This window comes from Molossus molossus, unplaced genomic scaffold (assembly GCF_014108415.1).
Source record: "Molossus molossus isolate mMolMol1 unplaced genomic scaffold, mMolMol1.p scaffold_m16_p_2, whole genome shotgun sequence".
NCBI classification, from domain to species: domain Eukaryota; kingdom Metazoa; phylum Chordata; class Mammalia; order Chiroptera; family Molossidae; genus Molossus; species Molossus molossus.
Genome location: NW_023425355.1, coordinates 12,402,880 through 12,423,093, shown reverse-complemented (window position 1 = coordinate 12,423,093; position 20,214 = coordinate 12,402,880). Strand labels below are relative to the sequence as shown.

General features: G+C 34.7%; 1 protein-coding gene across 2 annotated transcripts in view; it reads left to right on the top strand.

Moving 5' to 3' along the window:
• Positions 1 to 20,214, top strand: part of HDX (highly divergent homeobox) — a 158,942-nt gene that overhangs the window by 38,828 nt on the left and 99,900 nt on the right. For both annotated transcript variants that reach the window (XM_036271429.1, XM_036271428.1), the window contains exon 4: positions 17,904 to 17,957. In XM_036271429.1, the coding sequence (XP_036127322.1) occupies positions 17,904 to 17,957 (54 nt within the window). The remainder of the gene's footprint in view (positions 1 to 17,903; positions 17,958 to 20,214) is intronic.

The following is a 20,214-nucleotide window of genomic DNA, read 5'->3' as shown; positions in this document are numbered from 1 at the left end:
CTAATCCTTTTTCTATTTCTGTGGATTTACCTATTCTAGATATTATTATAAATGGAATTGTGTAATATATGGCCTTTTGTAACAGGCTTATTTTAGTTAGCATAATGTTTCTAAGATTTGTCCAGGTTGTAGGAAGTATCAGCACTTCATTTATTGTTATACGACATTCCTTTTTATGTATATAGTCATTCATTAGTTGCTGGACATTGGAGTTTTTTTCCTACATTTATGTATTGTGAATAATGCTATGAACATTCACATACAAATTTTTGTATGGACATATGTTTTTGAACCTTTGGAGTATATATCTAGGAATAGATTTCTAGTTCATATTGTAAATCTGTGCACAACATTTTGAGAAACTGTCAAAACTTTTTCTAAAGTGCCTGTACCACTTTACACTTCCACCTCAGTCTCTAAGGGATCCAGTTTCTCCACATCATAACACTTATGTCAGTCATTTTGATTATAGCTGCTCTCATGGGTGTGAAATATCTCACAGAGGTTTTAATTTTCATTTCCCTGATAGCTAACAATGTTAACCCTCTATTCATGTACTAATTAGCCATGCAAATATTTTATTTGGAGAAATGTTCATTCAGATAATTTGTACATTTAAATTTTGTTTTTCTTTTAGAGTTTTAAGTGTTCAGTTCTTTATACATTCTCTATACTATTACTTATTATATATATGATCTGCAAATATTGTCTCCTACTCCATATGCTGTCTTTTTACTTTCTTGAGGGTAAGGTTTATACACAATTTAAAAAAAATCTTGATGAAGTTCAATTTACCTATTTTTTCTATTTTTCACTTACTTGTGCTTTTGGTGTTGTATCTAAGAAAATAATATCTAAGACAAACTAGTGAAGATTGACTTTTATGTTTTCTTCTAAGAATTTTATAATTGTATATTTTACATGTAGGCCTTTCATCTGTTTTGAAATAGTTTTTGTATATGATGTGAGGTAGGAGTTCACCTTGATTCTTTTGCATATGTATATCCAATTGTTACAGCACTCTGTATAAAATACTACACATTCCCCATTGAGTGGGCTTACCATCCTTCTCAAAATCAGTTGATCATATGTAAGAGTCTATTTCCGGACTCTCAATTCTATTCCATATATATATATATATATATATATATATATATATATATATATATATGGAATGTATATATACACACACACATATATAATATCTGTCCATTTATATATATGTCTATTTTTATGCTAATACAACACTGTTCTGAGTACTGTAACTTTGTTAAAAGTTTTGAAATTGAGAAGTGAATCTGAATTCTTTTTCAAATTCATATTGTCTATTCTGGGTACCTTGCATTTGCATATAAATTTTAGGATCACCATGTCAATTTCTGCAAAAAAGCCATCTGGACTATTGGTAGAGATTGTGTTCCATTATAGATCAATTTGAGAATATCGCCATATTAATAACATTGTGTCTTCTGATTCATGTATGCCTTTCCACTTTTTACGTCCTCTTTATTTTTTTAATCCTCACCCGAGGACATTTTTCTATTTTTGTTCAGATAGAGTGGGAGGGAGAGAGGAAGAGAGAGCGAGAAAAAGAAACACCGATATGATAGGGACACATAGAGTGGTTGCGTCCCGCAGGACCCCAATCAGGGCCGGGGGTGAATCACAAGTGAGGTATGTGCCCTCGACCAGAATCAAACCCAGGACTCATTGGTCCTCGGGCTGATGCTCTAATTGCTGAATCAAACCGGCCAGGGCTTTATATCCTCTTTAATTCTTTAATAATGTGTTCTAGTTTTCAGTTGATAATTCCTGCATTTATTTTGTTAAATTTATTTCAAAGTTTATAACTCTTTCTGATGCTACTTTAAGTAAAATTTCTATCTTAATTTAATTATTGGATTGTTCATTGATTTTTGTATATCAAACTTGTATTCTGAAAACTATTATATTACTTATAGTAGACAAGAGTGGATTCCATTTACAAGCACAGATGGTTTTACTTGTGTAAAATTTTACTGCATTTTATTTATTTTTTCTTGACTAATTGCTAGTAACTCCAGTACCGTGTTGAATAGAAGTGATACAACCAGATATGTTTCTTTTGATCTTAGGTGGAAAATATTCAGTCACTCACCATTAAATATGATGTCACCTATTGAATTTCGAAGATGCTCTTTGTTCTTTTGTTTTTTTTATCCTCACCCAAGGACATCTTTCCATTTTTTATTCAGACAGAGTGGGAGGGAGAGAGAGGAAGAGAGAGAGAGAGAGAAACATCGACGTGAAAGGGACACATCGAGTGGTTGCCACCCACATGACCCATCCAGGGCCGGGGACAAACTGCAACCAAGGTACGCGCCCTTAGTGGAAACCGAACCCGGGTCTCTCTGGACCGCAGGCTGACGCTCTAACCATGGAGCAAAACTGGCCAGGATGTAGATGCTCTTTGTAAGGATGAGGAGATTCTCTTTTATTTGTGGTTTGTTTAGTAACTTTATCATGAATGGGTGTTTATTTTTGTCAAATGCTATTTCTGTATCTAATGAGAAATTTATGTACATTTTAATTTAGCAATATGGAGTATTATATCTTTTTTCTTTTTTCAGTAATTATTTTTATATATTTGTCAGTTTTATTAAGTTGACATATAACACTGTATAACTTAAGTTGTACAGTCATATTGATTTCAGTTAATTATATTGGGAAATTGCCACAATAGCTTTTGTTAACATCTATAATCTCATATACATGAAAAACAAAACAAAAACCCCAAAATACCAAAAAACAAAACAGTATTTTTCTCCTTGTGATGAGAACTCTTGGTGACTACTCCCTTAACAACTTTCAAATATACCATATAGCAGTTTTAACTGTAGTTATCATATTGTACATTACATCCCTAGTACTTATTTGTCTTATAATTCAAAGTTTATACCTTTTAAACACCTTCATCCAATCCCTTCCAAATGCTGGTACCCACAAGTCTCTTTTTCTATGAGTGTTTGTGTACATTTCACGTATAAGTGAGATCATGCAGTATTTGTTTTGTTTTTCTCTGTCTGACATTGGAATTAACATAATGCACCCAAGGTTGATCCATGTCGTCATTATGGCAGGATTTCCTTCATTTTTACTATATACACACACACACACACACATATATATATATATATATATATATATATATATGAACATTTTTTTGTAATTACTATAAGATTTTCCTTTGTGGTTACCATGAAGCTTACATAAAATATCTAAAACATATTTTAAAGTAATAACATAACTTCAACATAATTCTTACAGTTTATACTTTTGTTTCTTCTCCCCATCATTTTAGGTTATTGCTTTTACAATTTACATGTTGTTAATATTGTGTAACAACAAATTATTGTATTATTATTTTTGCTACGTTCATTTTTAACTTTTAAACTAGAGTTATGAGATATGTACCACTATTAACATATTGCAGAATCTAAATTTAACTATATATTTACCATTAATAGTGAAATTTACACTACCTTTCTGTGTTTTATGATATTAATTAGCTTTCTTTTACTTCCACTCAAAAAATATCTTTTAGCATTTTTTGTAAGACATGTCTGCTGGTAATGAACTTCCTCAGGTTCTGTTTGATCCAAAAAGTCTTTATTCCTCGTTATTTCTGAAGGACAGTTCCTCCGTGTATAGAACTCTTCGTTGACAGTTATTTTCTTTCAATATTTTGAATATGTCATCCCATTCTCTCCTTACCTGTAAAGTTTATATGGAGAAATCCACCAATAGTCTTATGATGATGCCTTTGTATTTAAGTTCTCTCTTTTCCCTTGTTGCTCTTAAAAGTCTTTCTTTGTCTTTGAATTTTGTCAAGTTAATTATAATGTGTCTAATGTAGCCCTATTCAGGTTCATCCTATTTTAGGTCCTTTGCGTGTCTTGGAACTGGATGCCCATTTCTCTTCCCAGGTTAGGGAAGTTTTCAGCCACATTTCTTTAAATATACATCTCTCTCTTTCTCTTTCTCTTCTGGAATTCCCATAAAGTGAATATTGTTTCTTTTCTTGTATCTCATAATTCCTGTAGGCTTTCTTCATTTTTTCCCATTTTTTAATGTTTTAATTGATTTTTTAGAGAGGATGAAAGGAGAGAGAGATAGAAACATTGATGTGAGAGAAAAACATCAATCTGCTGCCTCCTGCATGTCCCCTACTGGGGATCTAGCCTGCAACTCAAGCACATGTGCTAACTGGGAATCGAACCGGGACCTCTCAGTCCATGGGACGACACGCAATCCACTGAGTCACAACGGCCCAACCATTCCTTTTTTTTTTTCCTCCTCTAACTTAAGATATTTCAAATACCCTATTCCCTGGGTCACTGATTCTCTTTTCTGCATGGTCAAGTCTACTTTTGAAACTTGATTGAATTCTTAAATTTATTATATATTTAAACTCTATGATTTCTGGGTTTTTTTTTTTTTTTTGGTTGTTTTTTTTTGATAGTTGCTATTTCTTTATAAAACTTCTCTTTGGTCATACATTGTTTTCCTAATTTTGTTTAAGTGTCTCTCTATGTTTTCTTGTAATTCACAGAACTTCCTTTAGAGAATTATTCTGATTTTTTTGTGTATGTGACAGTTCATCGATATTCATTTTTTAGGACAAATTATTGGAGCTTTATTTGTTTTTTTCTATGATGTCATATTTAGCTGGTTGCTCATTATCCTTGATTCCTTATGTTGATACATGTACATATGAGAAATGGGCTCCTCTTCCAGATGTTACAGGTTCACTTTGGCAGGCAGTTCTTCACCAGTTAGCTCAGTTTGAGTTTTGGTTGTGTCTTCTGGTGGTGTCTTTGTGCAAGTGCGACCTGCTGTTGTGATTTATTTGGGGGCAAGTCTACTCTTCCAGCTCTGAGTATGGGGATGGGAGTAACATTTGGATAGAACTGCTGGCTTGGTTTCCTACCCAAGTGAGGCCCTAATATGGACTCTGTGGTTGCCTGGATTCTCTAATCAGACTTACTAGATGATTGGGGCTGGGTTCTATATTCAGCGGCAGATGAAGGTAGGAAATAGCTTCCCTTCCCTGACAGGGCCTGTATACATTATTGTTTGGGGACCTCAATCAGGCAAGAATGTGCACTGAATTCCTTGGTCAGTTAAGGCAACCAGGTTTGCTCTGAAGCCATAGGAAGCCATAGACTGTGCTGTTTGTTCAAGTGCCACTGTTTATAGTGCTGTAGATTGGGTTGTGCAGCTTCTTAGGTACTCTAGTTAGCTTCCCTGGTCAGAAAGATGGAAGGCTGTCTTCAGTGATGAGCAGGGCTACTAATTAGATACCATGTCTGGGCACAGCAGGAGAGTCAGATTTAAAACCAGTAAAGCTCTTTGTTGACTTAACTCAAGCCAACCCACACCCCAGTTCCCTGGCTGTACTGACTTTGCTCTGCAAGCTGTTGGCTTTGTTTGATCTTCTCACAGCTTAAGTGCTGCTGAGCCACACAGCTTTCAGTTGTTTTTTTGCCAACCCTTCTGGTCCAATGGGGCTGAAAGACACTATACAGTGAGTGGGACTATGTCTCAGTTTCCTTGCTTGGGTGGGAGGTGGAGGGGCTGCTCTAGGCTACTGTCAATTTCTCAAACAGGTTCTTTGGTCAGAAGGGGCTGGGAGCTATCCTCAGACTTATCTATGAATTAATCCCCCTGCTTTTGCATGGCCCTGGAAGCCTCCATACCAGTACTGGCTTTGTTCTGGGGATGATCTGCTCTGCTCACCAATGATAGTCTTGAGCCCCACTAAGTCACTCAGCTTCCAGGAGTTGTCACCAGCCTTTCTGGTCAGATGTGACTAGAAATCACTTTCCATGTTGTGTGGCTGTGATTGAGCACCTAGCCTGGCATGGGAAAACCAAGCTCTAGGGTCAGAAAATTCTTGTGAGGATCTGAATCAAACAGATATGTGTCTTGTTGCATTCCCTGGTCAGAGTGCACCCTCAAGTTGGTTCTATAGATAAGCAAAGCTGCTGGCTGAGATTATTATTGAGGTATTGCATGTATGAACATGGTCTGCCAAGATCCATGTGCTGGTTGTTGCAAGCCTTTACCCCTTTCTCCATCACAATCAGAGTCCCAGTGGCTGGACCCACAGATTCCTCTGCAGTCCCCATGATGAGATATCAGAGTAGGGGCTCACACACTGCATCCCATAGTACTGGGGGAGGCTAGTTCAACCCCTCCAATTTCTCTTTTTTTATTGGAGGAAACAGGCTCAGTTGAGATTTCTCTTTGTGGTACTGTTCTGTCCTGGAGAAGGAGGAATGTGTTCAATGTGTAGCTACATTTATTACCCTTCTAAGTAGTCTGTTTTGGTCTCTGAGGTACAAGGGGTACTTTAGCCTCACCTTTGTGTTCAAGGATTCACCCAGTATTTTCTTGTTCTTGAATAGATGTTAGTTGTTCTTGGAGGGGTTGGGCAAGGTCTGGAAAAAACCTATGTTGCCATCTTGGAGAGTGATATCACTCTCCCTCTCATGCTTTTAATATCTGTAAGTTTGCTAGTGAGTGCCTTCTTTTGTTCTTAATTTGAGTAATATGTGTTTCTGTTTATTTTTTCTTTGGTCAATGTGTTAGTGTCATAGGGTTGCTATAACGAATACCCACAAACTAGGTAGCTTACAACAGTAGAAATTTATTCTCTCACAGTTCCCAAGTCCAGAAGTCTGACATCAAGTGTCATCAGAGCTGGACTCTTTCTGATGGCTGTCAGGAAGAATACTTAACTTGCAGCTGCATAACTCCATCTGTGCCTCTATCTTCACATGACTTTCTCCTATCTCTCCTTTTGTCTCTTTTATAAAGATACTAATTGTATTTAAGTCCCACGTAAATAATCTGGTATAACCACATCGCAAGATCTTTAATTACATCTGCAAAGGCCTCCTTTTCAAATAAAGACACATGCACAGGTTTCAGTGGTTGAGACATAGACATGTTTTTGGCAGCCACCATTCAATATACTGTCAAATATCTACCAAAAATTTTCTAAATTTTGTTGTTCTTTAAAAAAAATGTTTTATTAATTTTTCTGTTGAGTTTCTTCCATTCTCTATATTCCCTTCCTGCCCACTTATTCCATTAGTTTGATCTTCCTTTGCCATTTTAAAATTTAATTACCTGTTTGGTGTTGTTGCATTGTAAGGATTCTTTATATATTCTGGATATTAGCCCCTTATCAGATATACAATGTACAAATATTTTCTGCCATTCCATGGGTTGCATTTTTATTCTGCTGGTATTATCTTTTGATGTACAAAAGTTTTGTTGTTTTTTTTAAATCTTCATTTCAGGATATTTTTCCATTTATCTTCATATAGTGAGGGAGGGAAGGAGGAAGGGAGGTAGTGAAAGAGAGAAACATCAATGTGAGAGAGACACATCGATTGGTTGCCTCCCGCATGACCCTGACCAGGGCCAGGGACTGAACCACAACCGAGGTACATGTCCTTGACCAGAATTGAACCTGCGACTCTTTGGTCCATGGACCGACGTTCTAACCACTGAGCCAAACTGGCCAGAGCAAAAGTTTTTAATTTTGATGTATTTTATCTATTTTCCCTTTGTTGTCTATGCTTTTGGTGTTTTATCATATTTTCCTTTTCACTAAATTTATTGGCATGCCACTGGTTAACAAAATTTACAGGTTTTATGTGCACAATTCTACAACACATCATCTGTACTCTGCATTGTGTGTTCAACACCCCAAGTCAAGTCTCCATCCATCAGCATTTAAGCCCCCTTTACCTTCCTCCACCTCCTTCTATGCTCCACCCCTTGCAATCACCACATTGTAATTCATGCCTTGAATTTTTTTTTTTTTATTCTTTGAGGCTCAATCCCTCCACTCCTACCCAACCCCCCCCACCCCGAGACAGCTGTTAGCCCGCTCTCTATCTATGAGTCTTTCTCTATTTTGCTTGTTAGTTCATTTTGTTCATTAGATTCGCATATGAGTGAAATCATATGGTACTTGTCTTTCTCTGACTATCTTATTTCACTTAGCATAATGCTCTCTAGGTCCATCCATACTGTTGGAAAGGCTAAGATTTTCTTTTCTCTAGCCAACTAGTATTCCATGGTGTCATATTTTAGAAATCATTGCCAAATCCAATGTCATGAAGCTATTTTTCTATATCTTTTTCTTTTAAAAATAACTTTTCTTTATTTATTTGAGAGAGAGCGGAAGGGAGAGGGAGAGGGAGAGAGATAGAGACATAGATGAGAGAGAACATCAACTGGCCGCCTACTACACACCTCCCACGAGGGACTCGACCCGCACCTGGGCATGTACCCTGACCAGTAATTGAACTAGTGACCTCTTGTTGCATGGGTTGATGCTCAATCATGGAGCCACACCAGCTGGGCTCTTATGTCTTTTTCTAATAATTTTATCGTTTTAACCTTTATGTTTAAGCTTTTGTTCCATTTGAGCTAATTTTATATATGAGATAAGGTAAAGGTCTTTGGATCTAAAGTGGGTCTGTTATAGATACACTGTAGTTGAATTATGTGTTTTGATTCATTATTTTAATCTGTCTTTAATTTAGAGATTAAATCCAATTACATTTAAAATAATTGCTGATAGTGAAGGACTTACTATTGCCATTATGGTTGTTATTTTTGGTATGCTTTATGTTTTTGTCCCTCATTTCCTCTATTACTGCCTTATTTTCTATGTGATTGCTTTTAAATGCCTATCTTTTGTGCAAAAAGGAGCCATGTGCAAAGCAAAGACATGGAATCATGATTTATGTTAAGAACACAAATCCAGCCCAGCAAGGATTTTAGCTTGATGAGAGCAATAAATCTTTTGCTGTTTAGGGAGCTGATCTCTGAATACAGATACACATGTAATAACACATTTCATTTCAGTTGTATAAGTATATTTAGAATTTAAAGCTAACATTTGGCAATTTATTTTCCAAATTTAATAAATAATTTGTATAAGTCTGCAAAAATCTTTCCTCTTTACATGAGTAGAATTAAGATAATTTTTACAATGTTAGAAAATATAATTTCAGGAGATCAAGATTTATAATTGTTATACTTACTCCCCAGGGCCGTTGGATCAGAACATAATCATTTCACATATTAATTTATATTATTTTACTTATGTCTTTGCACTTTTTTAACAGCAAGCATTTTTAGAAGCAGTATGGTGAAATCAGGTTTGTTATGTTATGACTAGTACTTTTAATAATTTACTTGAAACACCTTGGAATTACAGGTTTCCTGGTCTTAATCTCTTGTGGTTTGTAAAATTTTAACTACTAAAATCATCTAGGGAAAAAAATCTCAGTTAGCATTTTGGTTGCCAACTACAAGAACTTTTCTGGCTAGTTGAAGTTTCCAAACACTAGTTTCATATTACTTAACAGAAGAAAAATTCATGTGCTTAGAAAAATTGTTAGATACTTGGCCAAAAGTTGGAGTATTGAAATTTCAATTTGTAAGGCTTATTTAACTTCTGAAAGCTTTTCCAAACTTGGTTGAGAAAAGGGGGAGGAATATTTCTAAATAAGCCACTACATCTTTTTTCCTTTGCTCCTGAACACACTGTTTTCATCCTGAAGCACCTTATTGCCCTCCTCCTACTGCCTACTCCAGGTAGTGGTCTCTTGTATATTTCCACTCTTGGCTTTTTGATAAATTTCAGCAAGTGAAGCTAGTGAATAATGAAGGCCCAAGTGAATTAAGTCAATCAATCAGTCTATATTTATTGATTGCCTACCACATGCCCAGCAGTGTCCTCTCTAGCTATACCTCATAATTGAAAAACATCTAGGAAACACTGCTTATTAAAACAGAATGATTGATAGGTTTTAATGGTCTACTGATACCAAAACAACTGATGGAAAGCTAAAACATTGATTATGAATCTCTTACTGCTGAACTTTGCTGAAAGTCTTAGTTATTGTCTGATTGTTTCAGTTAATCAAATTTGATTTAATGACATGCTAATTAATAATATATTTTATATTCTTGACTCTAATAAAATATATTTCACATAAGAACTTCACTAAACCCATAAACTGCTCTTAAATATTTTAAATAGAATCTCCAACATATGTGTAGAATTGTCTTTATATATAACAGGAAGATTTTTGAAATCAAATAAATGAATTTTTGTGTACAGTCCCTGTTACTCTATAAATATAGACTAAATTGTTTTATTTATTTTTTTTACTAAGAGAATTAATTAATTAATTAATTAATTTTTGTTACATATGTTTCTCCTTTTTCCCCATTGACACTCCCCGCCCCGTCACCAGCTTCGTTGTCCATGTCCATTGGTTATGCGTACATGCATGTAAGTTCTGTGGTTTATTCCCCCCCACCTCCTCTTCTGGGGACTGTCAGTCTATACCCTACTTCCACGTCTCTGGGACTACTCTGTTCTTCACACTGTTATGTTCATTATATTCCACAAATAACTGAGATCATATGATATTTGTCTTTCTCTGCTTGGCTTGTTTCACTTCGGATAATACTTTCCAGATCTCTCCATGTCATCTCAAAGGATAAGAGATCTTTCTTTCTTACAGCTGCATAGTACTCTGTTGTGTATATGGACGACAGCTTTTGATCCATTTGTCTACTGATGGATACTTGGACTGTTTCCAGATCTTAGCTATTGTAAATAGTGATTCTATGAACATGGGGGTACATATATTCTTTCTGATTCATGTTTGAGGCTTAGGGTACACTGCTAGAAGTGGGATCACTGGGTCAAATGGCAATTCAATTTTTAATTTTCAGAGTTAACATCATAGTGTTTTCCATAGTGGCTACACCAGTATGTATTCCCACCAGCAGTGTTCTAGAGTCCCCTTTTCTCCACACCCTCACTAACACTTGTCCTTTGATGCTTTGTTGATGGCGGCCATTCTGACAGGTGTGAGGTGATACCTCATTGTTTTAATTTGCACCTTTCTGATGATTAGTGATGTCGAGCATTTCTTCGTATGTCTCTTGGCCATTTGTATGTCCTGTTTGGAGAGGTATCTATTTAGCTCCTCGGCCCAGTGTTTAATTGGGTTCTTTGTCTTCCTTTTGTTGAGTTGTATGAGCACTCTATGTATTTTGAAAATTGACCCCTTATCTGATGTATCGTTGGCAAATATACTCTCCCATATAGTGGGTTGCTTTTCCATTTTAATGGTTATTTCTTTAGCTGTGCAGAAGCTTTTGAGTTTGATGTAGTCCCATGTTTCATTTTTTCCTTTGTTTCTTTTGCCTTAGATGTTGTATCAGTGAAAATTCTGCTACATATCATGTCCGAGATTTTGTTGCCTACATTTTCTTCTAGGATTTTTATGGATTCACGAGTTACATTTAAGTCTTCTATCCATTTAGACTTTATTCTTGTGTATGGTGTAAGTTGATGGTCTAGTTTCATTTTTTTGCATGTAGCTGTCCAGTTTTCCCAACACCATTAATTAAAGAGGCTGTCTTTACTCCATTGTATACTCTTGCCACCTTTGTCGAATATTAATTGCCATAATGTTTTGGGTCCATTTCTGGGTTCTCTGTTCTCTTCCATTGATCTGTGTGCCTGTTCTTGTGCCAATACCAGGCTGTTTTGATTACAGTAGCTTTGTAGTATAACCCGATATCCAGTATTGTGATCCTGCCTAGTTTGTCCTTCTTTTTCAAGATTGTTGTGGCTATTTGGGGTGTTTTTGGTTCCATGTGTACTTTTGAAGTATTTGTTCTAGTTCTGTGAAGTATGTCATTGGTATTTTGATGGGGATTGCATTGAATCTATAGACTGCTTTGGGTAGTATGGACATTTTAATGATGCTAATTCTTCTAATCCACAAACAAGGTATGTGCTTCCACTTTTCTATATCTTCCTCTATTTCTTTTTTCAATGTCCTGTTGTTTTCTGCAAATCAGTCCTTTACTTCTTTGGTTAAATTTATTCCTAGGTATCTTAGTTTTTTTTTTGTTTTGTTTTTTTTTTTTTGGTTTGTTTGTTTGTTTTTTATCACAATGTTAAATGGGATTGTTTTTTTAGTTTCTCTTTCTGAGAGTTCATCATTGGTGTATAAGAATGCCATCGATTTCTTGACGTTAATTTTGTATCCTGCTACTTTGCCAAATTCATTTATTATGTCTAGTAAACTTTTGATGGAGTCTTTGGGGTTTTCTACATATAGTATCATGTCATCTGCAAATAATGACAGTTTCACTTCCTCCTTTCCAATTTGGATCCCTTTTATTTTTTCTTCCTGTGTGATTGCTGTGGCTAAGACTTCCAGTACTATATCAAATGAGAGTGGCAACAATGGGCATCCTTGTCTTGTTCCTTTTCTTAAAGGGAAATGCTTTTAGTATTTGTCCATTCAGTATGATGTTGGCTGTAGGTCTTTCATATATGGTCTTTATTATGTCGAAATATGATCCCTCTATTCCCAAATAGCTGAGTGTTTTTATCAGAAATAAGTGCTGGATTTCGTTGAATGCTTTTCCAACATCTATTGATATGATCATATGGTTTTTATCTTCCATTTTGTTTATGTGGTGTATCACATTTATTGATTTGCAAATATTGTACCAGCTTTGCATCTCTGGGATAAATCCACTCATTCATGGTGAATAACTTTTTGATGTATTGCTGGATCTGATTTGGTAGTATTTTGTTCAGGATTTTGGCATTTATGATCATCAGGGATATTGGCCTGTAGTTTCCATCCTTTGTAGTGTCATTTTTTCTGGCTTTGAAATTAGAATTATGCGGGCCTCATAAAATGAGTTTGGAAGTCTTCCTTCTTCTTAAATTTTCAGGAATAGATTGAGGAGAATGGGTGTTAGTTCTTCTTTGAATGCTTGGTAAAACTCCCCCATGAAGCCACAAGGGCTTGGGCTTTTGTTTTCTGGGAGAGTCTTGATTACATCTTCAATTTTCTCTGTTATTATTGGTCTGTTCAAGTTTTCTATCTCTTCCCAGTTCAGTTTTGGGAGACTATGTGTTTCTAGAAATTTGTCCATTTCACTTAGATTGTTCAATTTGTTGCCGTACAATTGTTCATAATATTTGTTTACAATACTTTGCATTTCTGTGGTGTCAATTATTACTTCTCCTCTTTCATTTCTGATTTTGTGTATTTGGGTTCTCTCTCTTTGTTGCTTGGTGAGTCTAGCTAAGGGTCCATCAATCTTGTTTATCTTTTCGAAAAACCAGCTCTTTGTTTCATTGATCCTTTGAATTGTTTTTGTTTTTTTTTTTTTTGGTCTCCATGTCATTTATTTCTGCTCTGATCTTTACTATTTCCTTCCTTGTACTTGCTCTGTGGTTTTCTTTCTGTTTGCTTTCTAGTTCTTTAAATTGTGAGGTTAGAGAGTCTATTAGAAATTTTTCTGGCTTCTTGAGGTAGGCTTGTAGTGCTATGAACCTCCTTCTCAGAACTGCTTTCACTGCATCCCATAGATTTTGTGTTGTTGTGTTTTCATTTTCATTGGTTTCCAGGAAGTTTTTAAATTCTTCTTAGATCTCCATGGTAACCCATTCATTATTCAATAACATGCTATTTAGCCTCCATGTTTTCAAATGCCTTTGCATGTTCTTGTTGCAATTGATTTCTAGTTTCATGCCATTGTGATCTGAGAAAATGCTTGATATGATTTCAGTCTTCTTGAACTTGTAGAGACTTAGTTTGTTCCCTAACATGTGGTCTATCTTGGAGAATGTCCCATGTGCACTTGAGAAGAATGTGAATTCTGCAGTTTTGTGGTGCAATTCTGGGTAAATATCTATTAAATCCATTTGGTCTAGCGTTTTATTTAGAGTCTGTGTTTCCTTGTTAATTTTTTGTCTAGAAGATCCATCCAGTGATGTCAGTGGGTTATTGAAGTCCCCTGCTATGATTGTATTGCTGTTGATTTCTCATTTCAAGTCCTCCAGAAGATTTTTAATATATGTTGGTGCTCCTTTTGGGTGCATATATGTTTACCAAGGTTATATCTTCCTGTTGGATAGATCATTTCAATATTATGTAGTGGCCTTCTTTGTCTCTTGTTATGGCCTTCATTTTGAAATCTATTTTATCAGATATGAGTATTGCTACCCCACCTTTTTTTTGCTTTCTGTTTGCTTGAAAGACTTTTTTCTATCCCTTTACTTTCAACGTAAGTGAGTCTTTTGTTGTGAGGTGACTAAATTGTTTTAAACATGATACCTTGCCCTTAATAAGCTCTTAGAAATATTACAGCAGAATTATATTTAAGGTCTAAAAGATAGTAAAATGCCTTTAAAATTTCTTAATTATACATCAAAGTAACTATATAGATGCCTTCCTATGGATATATAACCATATACAGTAATGTGTATATAAAATGTATAATTAATATTTTGATATATGGTGTCTGTGATAATCTATTACAATTTTTCATGAGAAAGATAAGCATGTAATAGTTGGATTCACAAGCCTTAACTATCTACATAATGTGACTCCAGTTTACATACAGATAAGTGTATCTACTCTTAGCGAAGAGTAGCAGATTTCCAACACTTGGCACTTCTTTGCATTAACATTCAGTTTTATGATGGCCATAAAAAGACTCCGGTAATCTCCTGACTATCTAGTTCTCTTCTATCTCATATACAAGATATTTACTTAGAAATATATTTTGTATTTCTTTTCTTAATTTCTCACTCCCCTAAATTGATTCCAAGCCTGTATCACCTACCTTTTGACTAAACTATTATTAATATTTCTATACTTATGCCTGGCTGGTGTGACTCAGTGGTTGAACATTGACCCATGCAGCAAGAGGTTGCCAGTTCAATTCCTGGTCAGGGCACATGCCCAGATTCTGGGCCTGATCCCCAATCGATGTTCCCTCTCACTGATGTCTCTATCTCTCTCCCTCTCCCTTCCTCTCTCTCTAAAGTCAATAAAAAAAATTACTTAAAAATAAAATAAAATAAAGTTTCTATACTTATTTAACTCACTGTACACATTTAGTCAGATTAATCATCTAAATATATAAAAATACAATTCTGACCATACAATCCATTTGTTTAATAACTTCAATGGCTCCCCATTTTCTACAAAATTAGATATAAATGTACCTTGATATTCACAGCCTCCACAAAGTGGCCCCAACTCCCCTTCTAGTTCTAGTTGAACTGACAATTCCCAAAGATACCCTATCCTTGTACTCCACTGTGCTTATGCCACTCTTTTTCCCCAGTGCGCTCTTTTTTATTTCTGTCTATGAAAATGTTGCTCATCTTTTAAGGTTTGGCTGAGATATCAATCCTCAAGTTGATGCAATTTTGCCATATCTTGATCTCCTATAGCACTTCATTTACTGTACCTTCCTTAAGACACTTATCATAGCTTTCTTTGTATTAAAGTCATTCATGTACCTGTTATCTTTCCCTCTCAGATCATAGGTCTTGCCCTCCAGGAAATTATGTTTTACCAGTCTTTCTTATTTCCTGTAGCACCTAAAACAGCACCTAATATAGTAGAGATGCCTGATAAATATTTGAACAGAATTCAAATAAGTTACCTTGGAAAGTTATCTATACTTATTTCAATAATGTTCAATTTGTCAAAAAGTTTTTGAAGTCCTTTATAATTGTTTTAAGGGCCTATAGGATTATTTTAAAAGCTTTCAGTGGTGACAAATTCTTCATTATTTGAGGGAAAATTTAATTTTGCAAAATGGAATTTATTCTTAGTCACCTTTAGTGAATAATATGGATGTGCAATCTGAGCTGTTATATTTTCAATTATTGAAAAAGAAATGTGAAGTAATGAGACAGAATCTCTGGGTGAGTCATGAATAAACAACTCCAGAAGTTCACAAAATGCTTTTAACAAGGACAATATCATTGTAATGACTTTATAACTTCCTAAGTTTTCAACTTTGAAACATACAGTACTCATTTGGATGTGTAAGCTATAACGTATTTGTTAAATGAGTCTTGGCTCCTTGTAGATTAATTTTGCAGGTTTCCAAACCAGGGTGTTGAAAAATGTGTTTGGAATTTAAATATTATTTAAATAAGAAGTATATTACCTTGCTCATTTGAAACACTGTATTTTATTGTTTCTGGTGAGGGAGAAACTTTGTTATCTCTATTGCACCAAACAAAACATATTTATACAGTACTATGATTCAAAAAAGATTACAAATTCAACCATTATGCTTGGCTGTTCTGAGTTTTGCCAGTATTATAAAGAACTGAAGAATAGATTTGCAGTAAACAATAGAGGTAATTGAATATAGCATTTGAATATCGGATGACTGGTGCCTTAGAATTATAAAGCAAAAAATTGAAACTTTATCTCTTCCCAAGTCTCATGGAATTTACAGTGTTAATATATTAATGTTCTTATATAAGTTTTCCAGTTTATTTGTTACATACAATTGGCTTAAGCAGGAAACCACATTTTGTATTTTTAAAATGTATAATGTCCATGTTTAAAGAAAGTCAATTAACCATGTTTATTAGTGTATCATTCTTATTATTTTATATGTGAGTTTTTAGTAGTTACTGGGTTTTTTGCAGGTCATTTAGTTCAACATATTTTCTCTAACAACTTTATATCACCAGTTTTAAGATTATCCGAATAGATGAGAATATGTGAAGAGATAGTGAAAAATAATTGGATATCTCTACTTTTTCAAGAGTATATTATGTGATTATTTTAGCGGATTTACCTCTTTCATTGTGGGTAGTAATCAGTTTAATTTAAAAAAAACCATTATATCATATACCAATTATTGGTGGGAAGAAAAGAAACTATATATTTTTAATATTTTTTCATAGACATTTTGTTTCAGCATTTAAAAAATAAATTATTCAAACTTCATGACCCTGAGGCATTCTAGTTAATTAACATTTTATTGTAGTGAGATTTTAACTCGAGTAAATATATTTTTAAATTGCTGCTAAAATGTATTATTTGGAGTTTATATCAGTTTAGCCTATCCTTCGCATATTGGTATATTCTGAACTCAAAGTAAAATGGCATGTCTAGTGGCCAGGAATGGCAATAATTTGCCTGAAGTTTGAATAATTGATTATATTTCTTTACTATTTACATTGATCATCACTTCTTAGTAGTTGGCATAATAGTAATTCATGGGCCATGACTGAATATAATTTATCAAATATAATAAATGCTTGATTGAATACCACGTTCGCACCACCACCACTATATAACAAGACTGATGTGCCTTATTAGTCTCTCAGGAGGTACATGTTTGGGAGGGAAGGAGAGAACCAGTGATAATTTGGAGTACTCCAAATCCTTGTGTGTTCCAGAAAAAAGTATGACAAAATATAGGATAACCTGAGCCACAGCTCATGGTACCACCTTGGTCTTTATAAACACTTCCCCAAATCCAACTGGAGTAGCATTCATCTCCTTGTGTGGCGATGCTGATGTAGTAAGTTGCTGCTGGCTATTTGCCTTAGTAATTTCTGCTTAAAAATAAACTTACGCTTATGTAAGATGAATAAATCTTGAGAACAAATATATAACATGGTGATTATAGCTAATAATTTAATTATTGTAACCCATCCCACAGGTAATAATAATTATACTGTCTATAGATTTCCAAACTACACTTTCAGTCCCCAGCAATGTCCTAGAACTTTTCTTGAATTTCCAGGGGAACTTTGCACCACTTCTAAAATTTCACCACCAAGGAAAGCCCTTTCAATCTGTTGTGTTCAGTAAGGAAACAGGACTGTTGAGGTGGAGAATATGCTCTGAGTGAAAACCTGGCTTGAAGTCATAGGAATTTTGTAGTACTGATGAGTTTTCCAAATAGTATTAATACATACCTTACTGAGATTCCTTTTGTTGTTTCCACAGATTTCAGGAAACCTTACTGTGCCTTGGATTACAGGGTGTTCTAGAAAAAGAGCAGTAAGTAATCTTCCATTTAAAGCAGCAAATGAGTTTTCCCCTGTGTTGTTAGTAAGAATGTCATTGAGAAAACTGTGATGATGTTTGTAAAGCTGGCAAAAACCAAACCTCAAAAAGACTGCATTATCTCAAAGAATATATTTTGTGATCATATTACTTATATATGTTACAAAGGTAACCTTAAATAAAATACAGTAATCAGCGCCTTCGATAATCTTTGGGCAGATATTTGCAGTTTTAAAAAGCATTCAGAGGTAATTAATAAAACATTATACTTTTTCTACATCTAATTAACCCAGGTAATTTGGTCATATAATTGAACCATGATTAATGTAAACATCTCAGTCAACATCAAAGAATTTACACTAGTATTAGTGCATGTTTGTATTTGCCAGTAATGAGTAACTAATATTTTAATAATCTTATTTTATTTTTGTGCTATAACTGTTGTGATGCTTATAATAGTAATATAACAGAACTTCAATAAGAGTGTGTTTTCTCAACAAATCCTGTTCAGTTGGTCTGTGTAGGACTCAAATCTGCATTTTAACATGTGCCTCTGGGTATTTTGATATAACTGGTCTATAAATGGGAAATTATTAAAGGATTTTAATTATAAAGGGGACATGAGTAGACTTTTATAAAGATAACTCAAGTTATTTTATGTTCAATATGTTTTGGGATAATAAAATGGAAGCTAGGACTGTAGTACTAGACAGGATTATTGAGACTCCTTTTATTTTTCTTCCCCACAAAATAGAACTATATACCATGAAAGTAATACAAGAGAACTCTGAAAGATGGAAAGAAAGCAACTGGTTAGGGACTCCAAGACTTGGAGGAACTATAGGTTATTTTGTCCCCACATAACATCAGAAGGTGACACAAACTATGCATTTCGTAACCCCCAATCTAAAAAGAAAAGAAAATAGGTAGACTCATTCCTCCCATTGATGGGATGAACGTGCCACATACATGAAATGAGCTTGGTTACATTGGCCCAAGGAGATCAACTGGAAACCTCAGTGACAATAAGTAACCAGGGGAAGTGCTTTTTTTCCATACTGGGTCTGAACTTCTCCCTTACATGGAGATACTAGGCAGCAATACCAAAAATAAAACAAACAAAAACACACAGACACACAAAAACAAAACGCCCAACCTGGTATGGGAAGCCTCTTTGTCCCTATAGGTCAGAGAATTCTTTCTCCCACTTAGAGGACCAGGTGTCTTGCTTAGTACCAGCAAGAGTGATCAGGTCACCATAAGTGCCCAGCCCAGGAAGTATGCTATTCATTCCTGAAGGATACAGAATCTAATGGAGAATCTGTTTTTCCACCTAGAGACACTGGTCTGTTGGGTGGCACCAATAGGCGGTATCTCTCCATAATAATCCTTTAAGCCAGAGAAGTCGTTTTTCCCTTCAAACTATAGCAGTAGAGATCAGTGGAAGCCCAAATGGCACAAGATATTTCAAACAAGTTAAAATAACACCACAAATGTTCTGAAAATAAAATATCATTGAAATTACAACACATAAAAGTAGGCCAGGACCTGTGCACCAAACTTAACTAGGGAATGCCTGATTAAAAAGCAAAAAAAATGATTTATATAAGACCAAAAATCTCCTATCATAATGGTCAAAATGTTGAGGATATAATTGAAAGTTATCTATAACAGCAGGAACCAGGAAAATCACAGCTTGAATAATGAAAGAAAACCAACTGTAATGAACACTGAGGTGAATTGGGTAATGGAACTATCTGACAAGGATTTTAGAGCATTCATCATAAAAATGCTTCAACAAGCAATTGCAAATTATTTTTAAACAAATGAAAATTTCAAAAGAGCAATCAGCATTATAAAAGAACCAAATTAGATTTACGTAACTGAAAATAAATTAACAACGTTTAAAAATAACTTCTGTATGGCTCAATATTAGAGTGGTGATTAAAAAAAAATAGAATCAATGAACTTGAGGACACACTGATAGAATTAACACAACTATGACAACATAGAGAAAATACTGAAAAGTAATAAACAGAACCTCAGAATTATGTGGGACAACAAAAAACCATTCAATATTTGCATCATTGGAGCTCCACAAAAAGAAGAGACAGAGAATGAGATTGAAAGAATGTTCAAAGAAGTAATGGTAGGACACTTCTCAAGTTTGGTAAAAAATAGCATAAACCCACAGATTCAAAAACATGAGTGAACTGTAAGCAAGATAAATGCAAATAAATCTATACCTAGA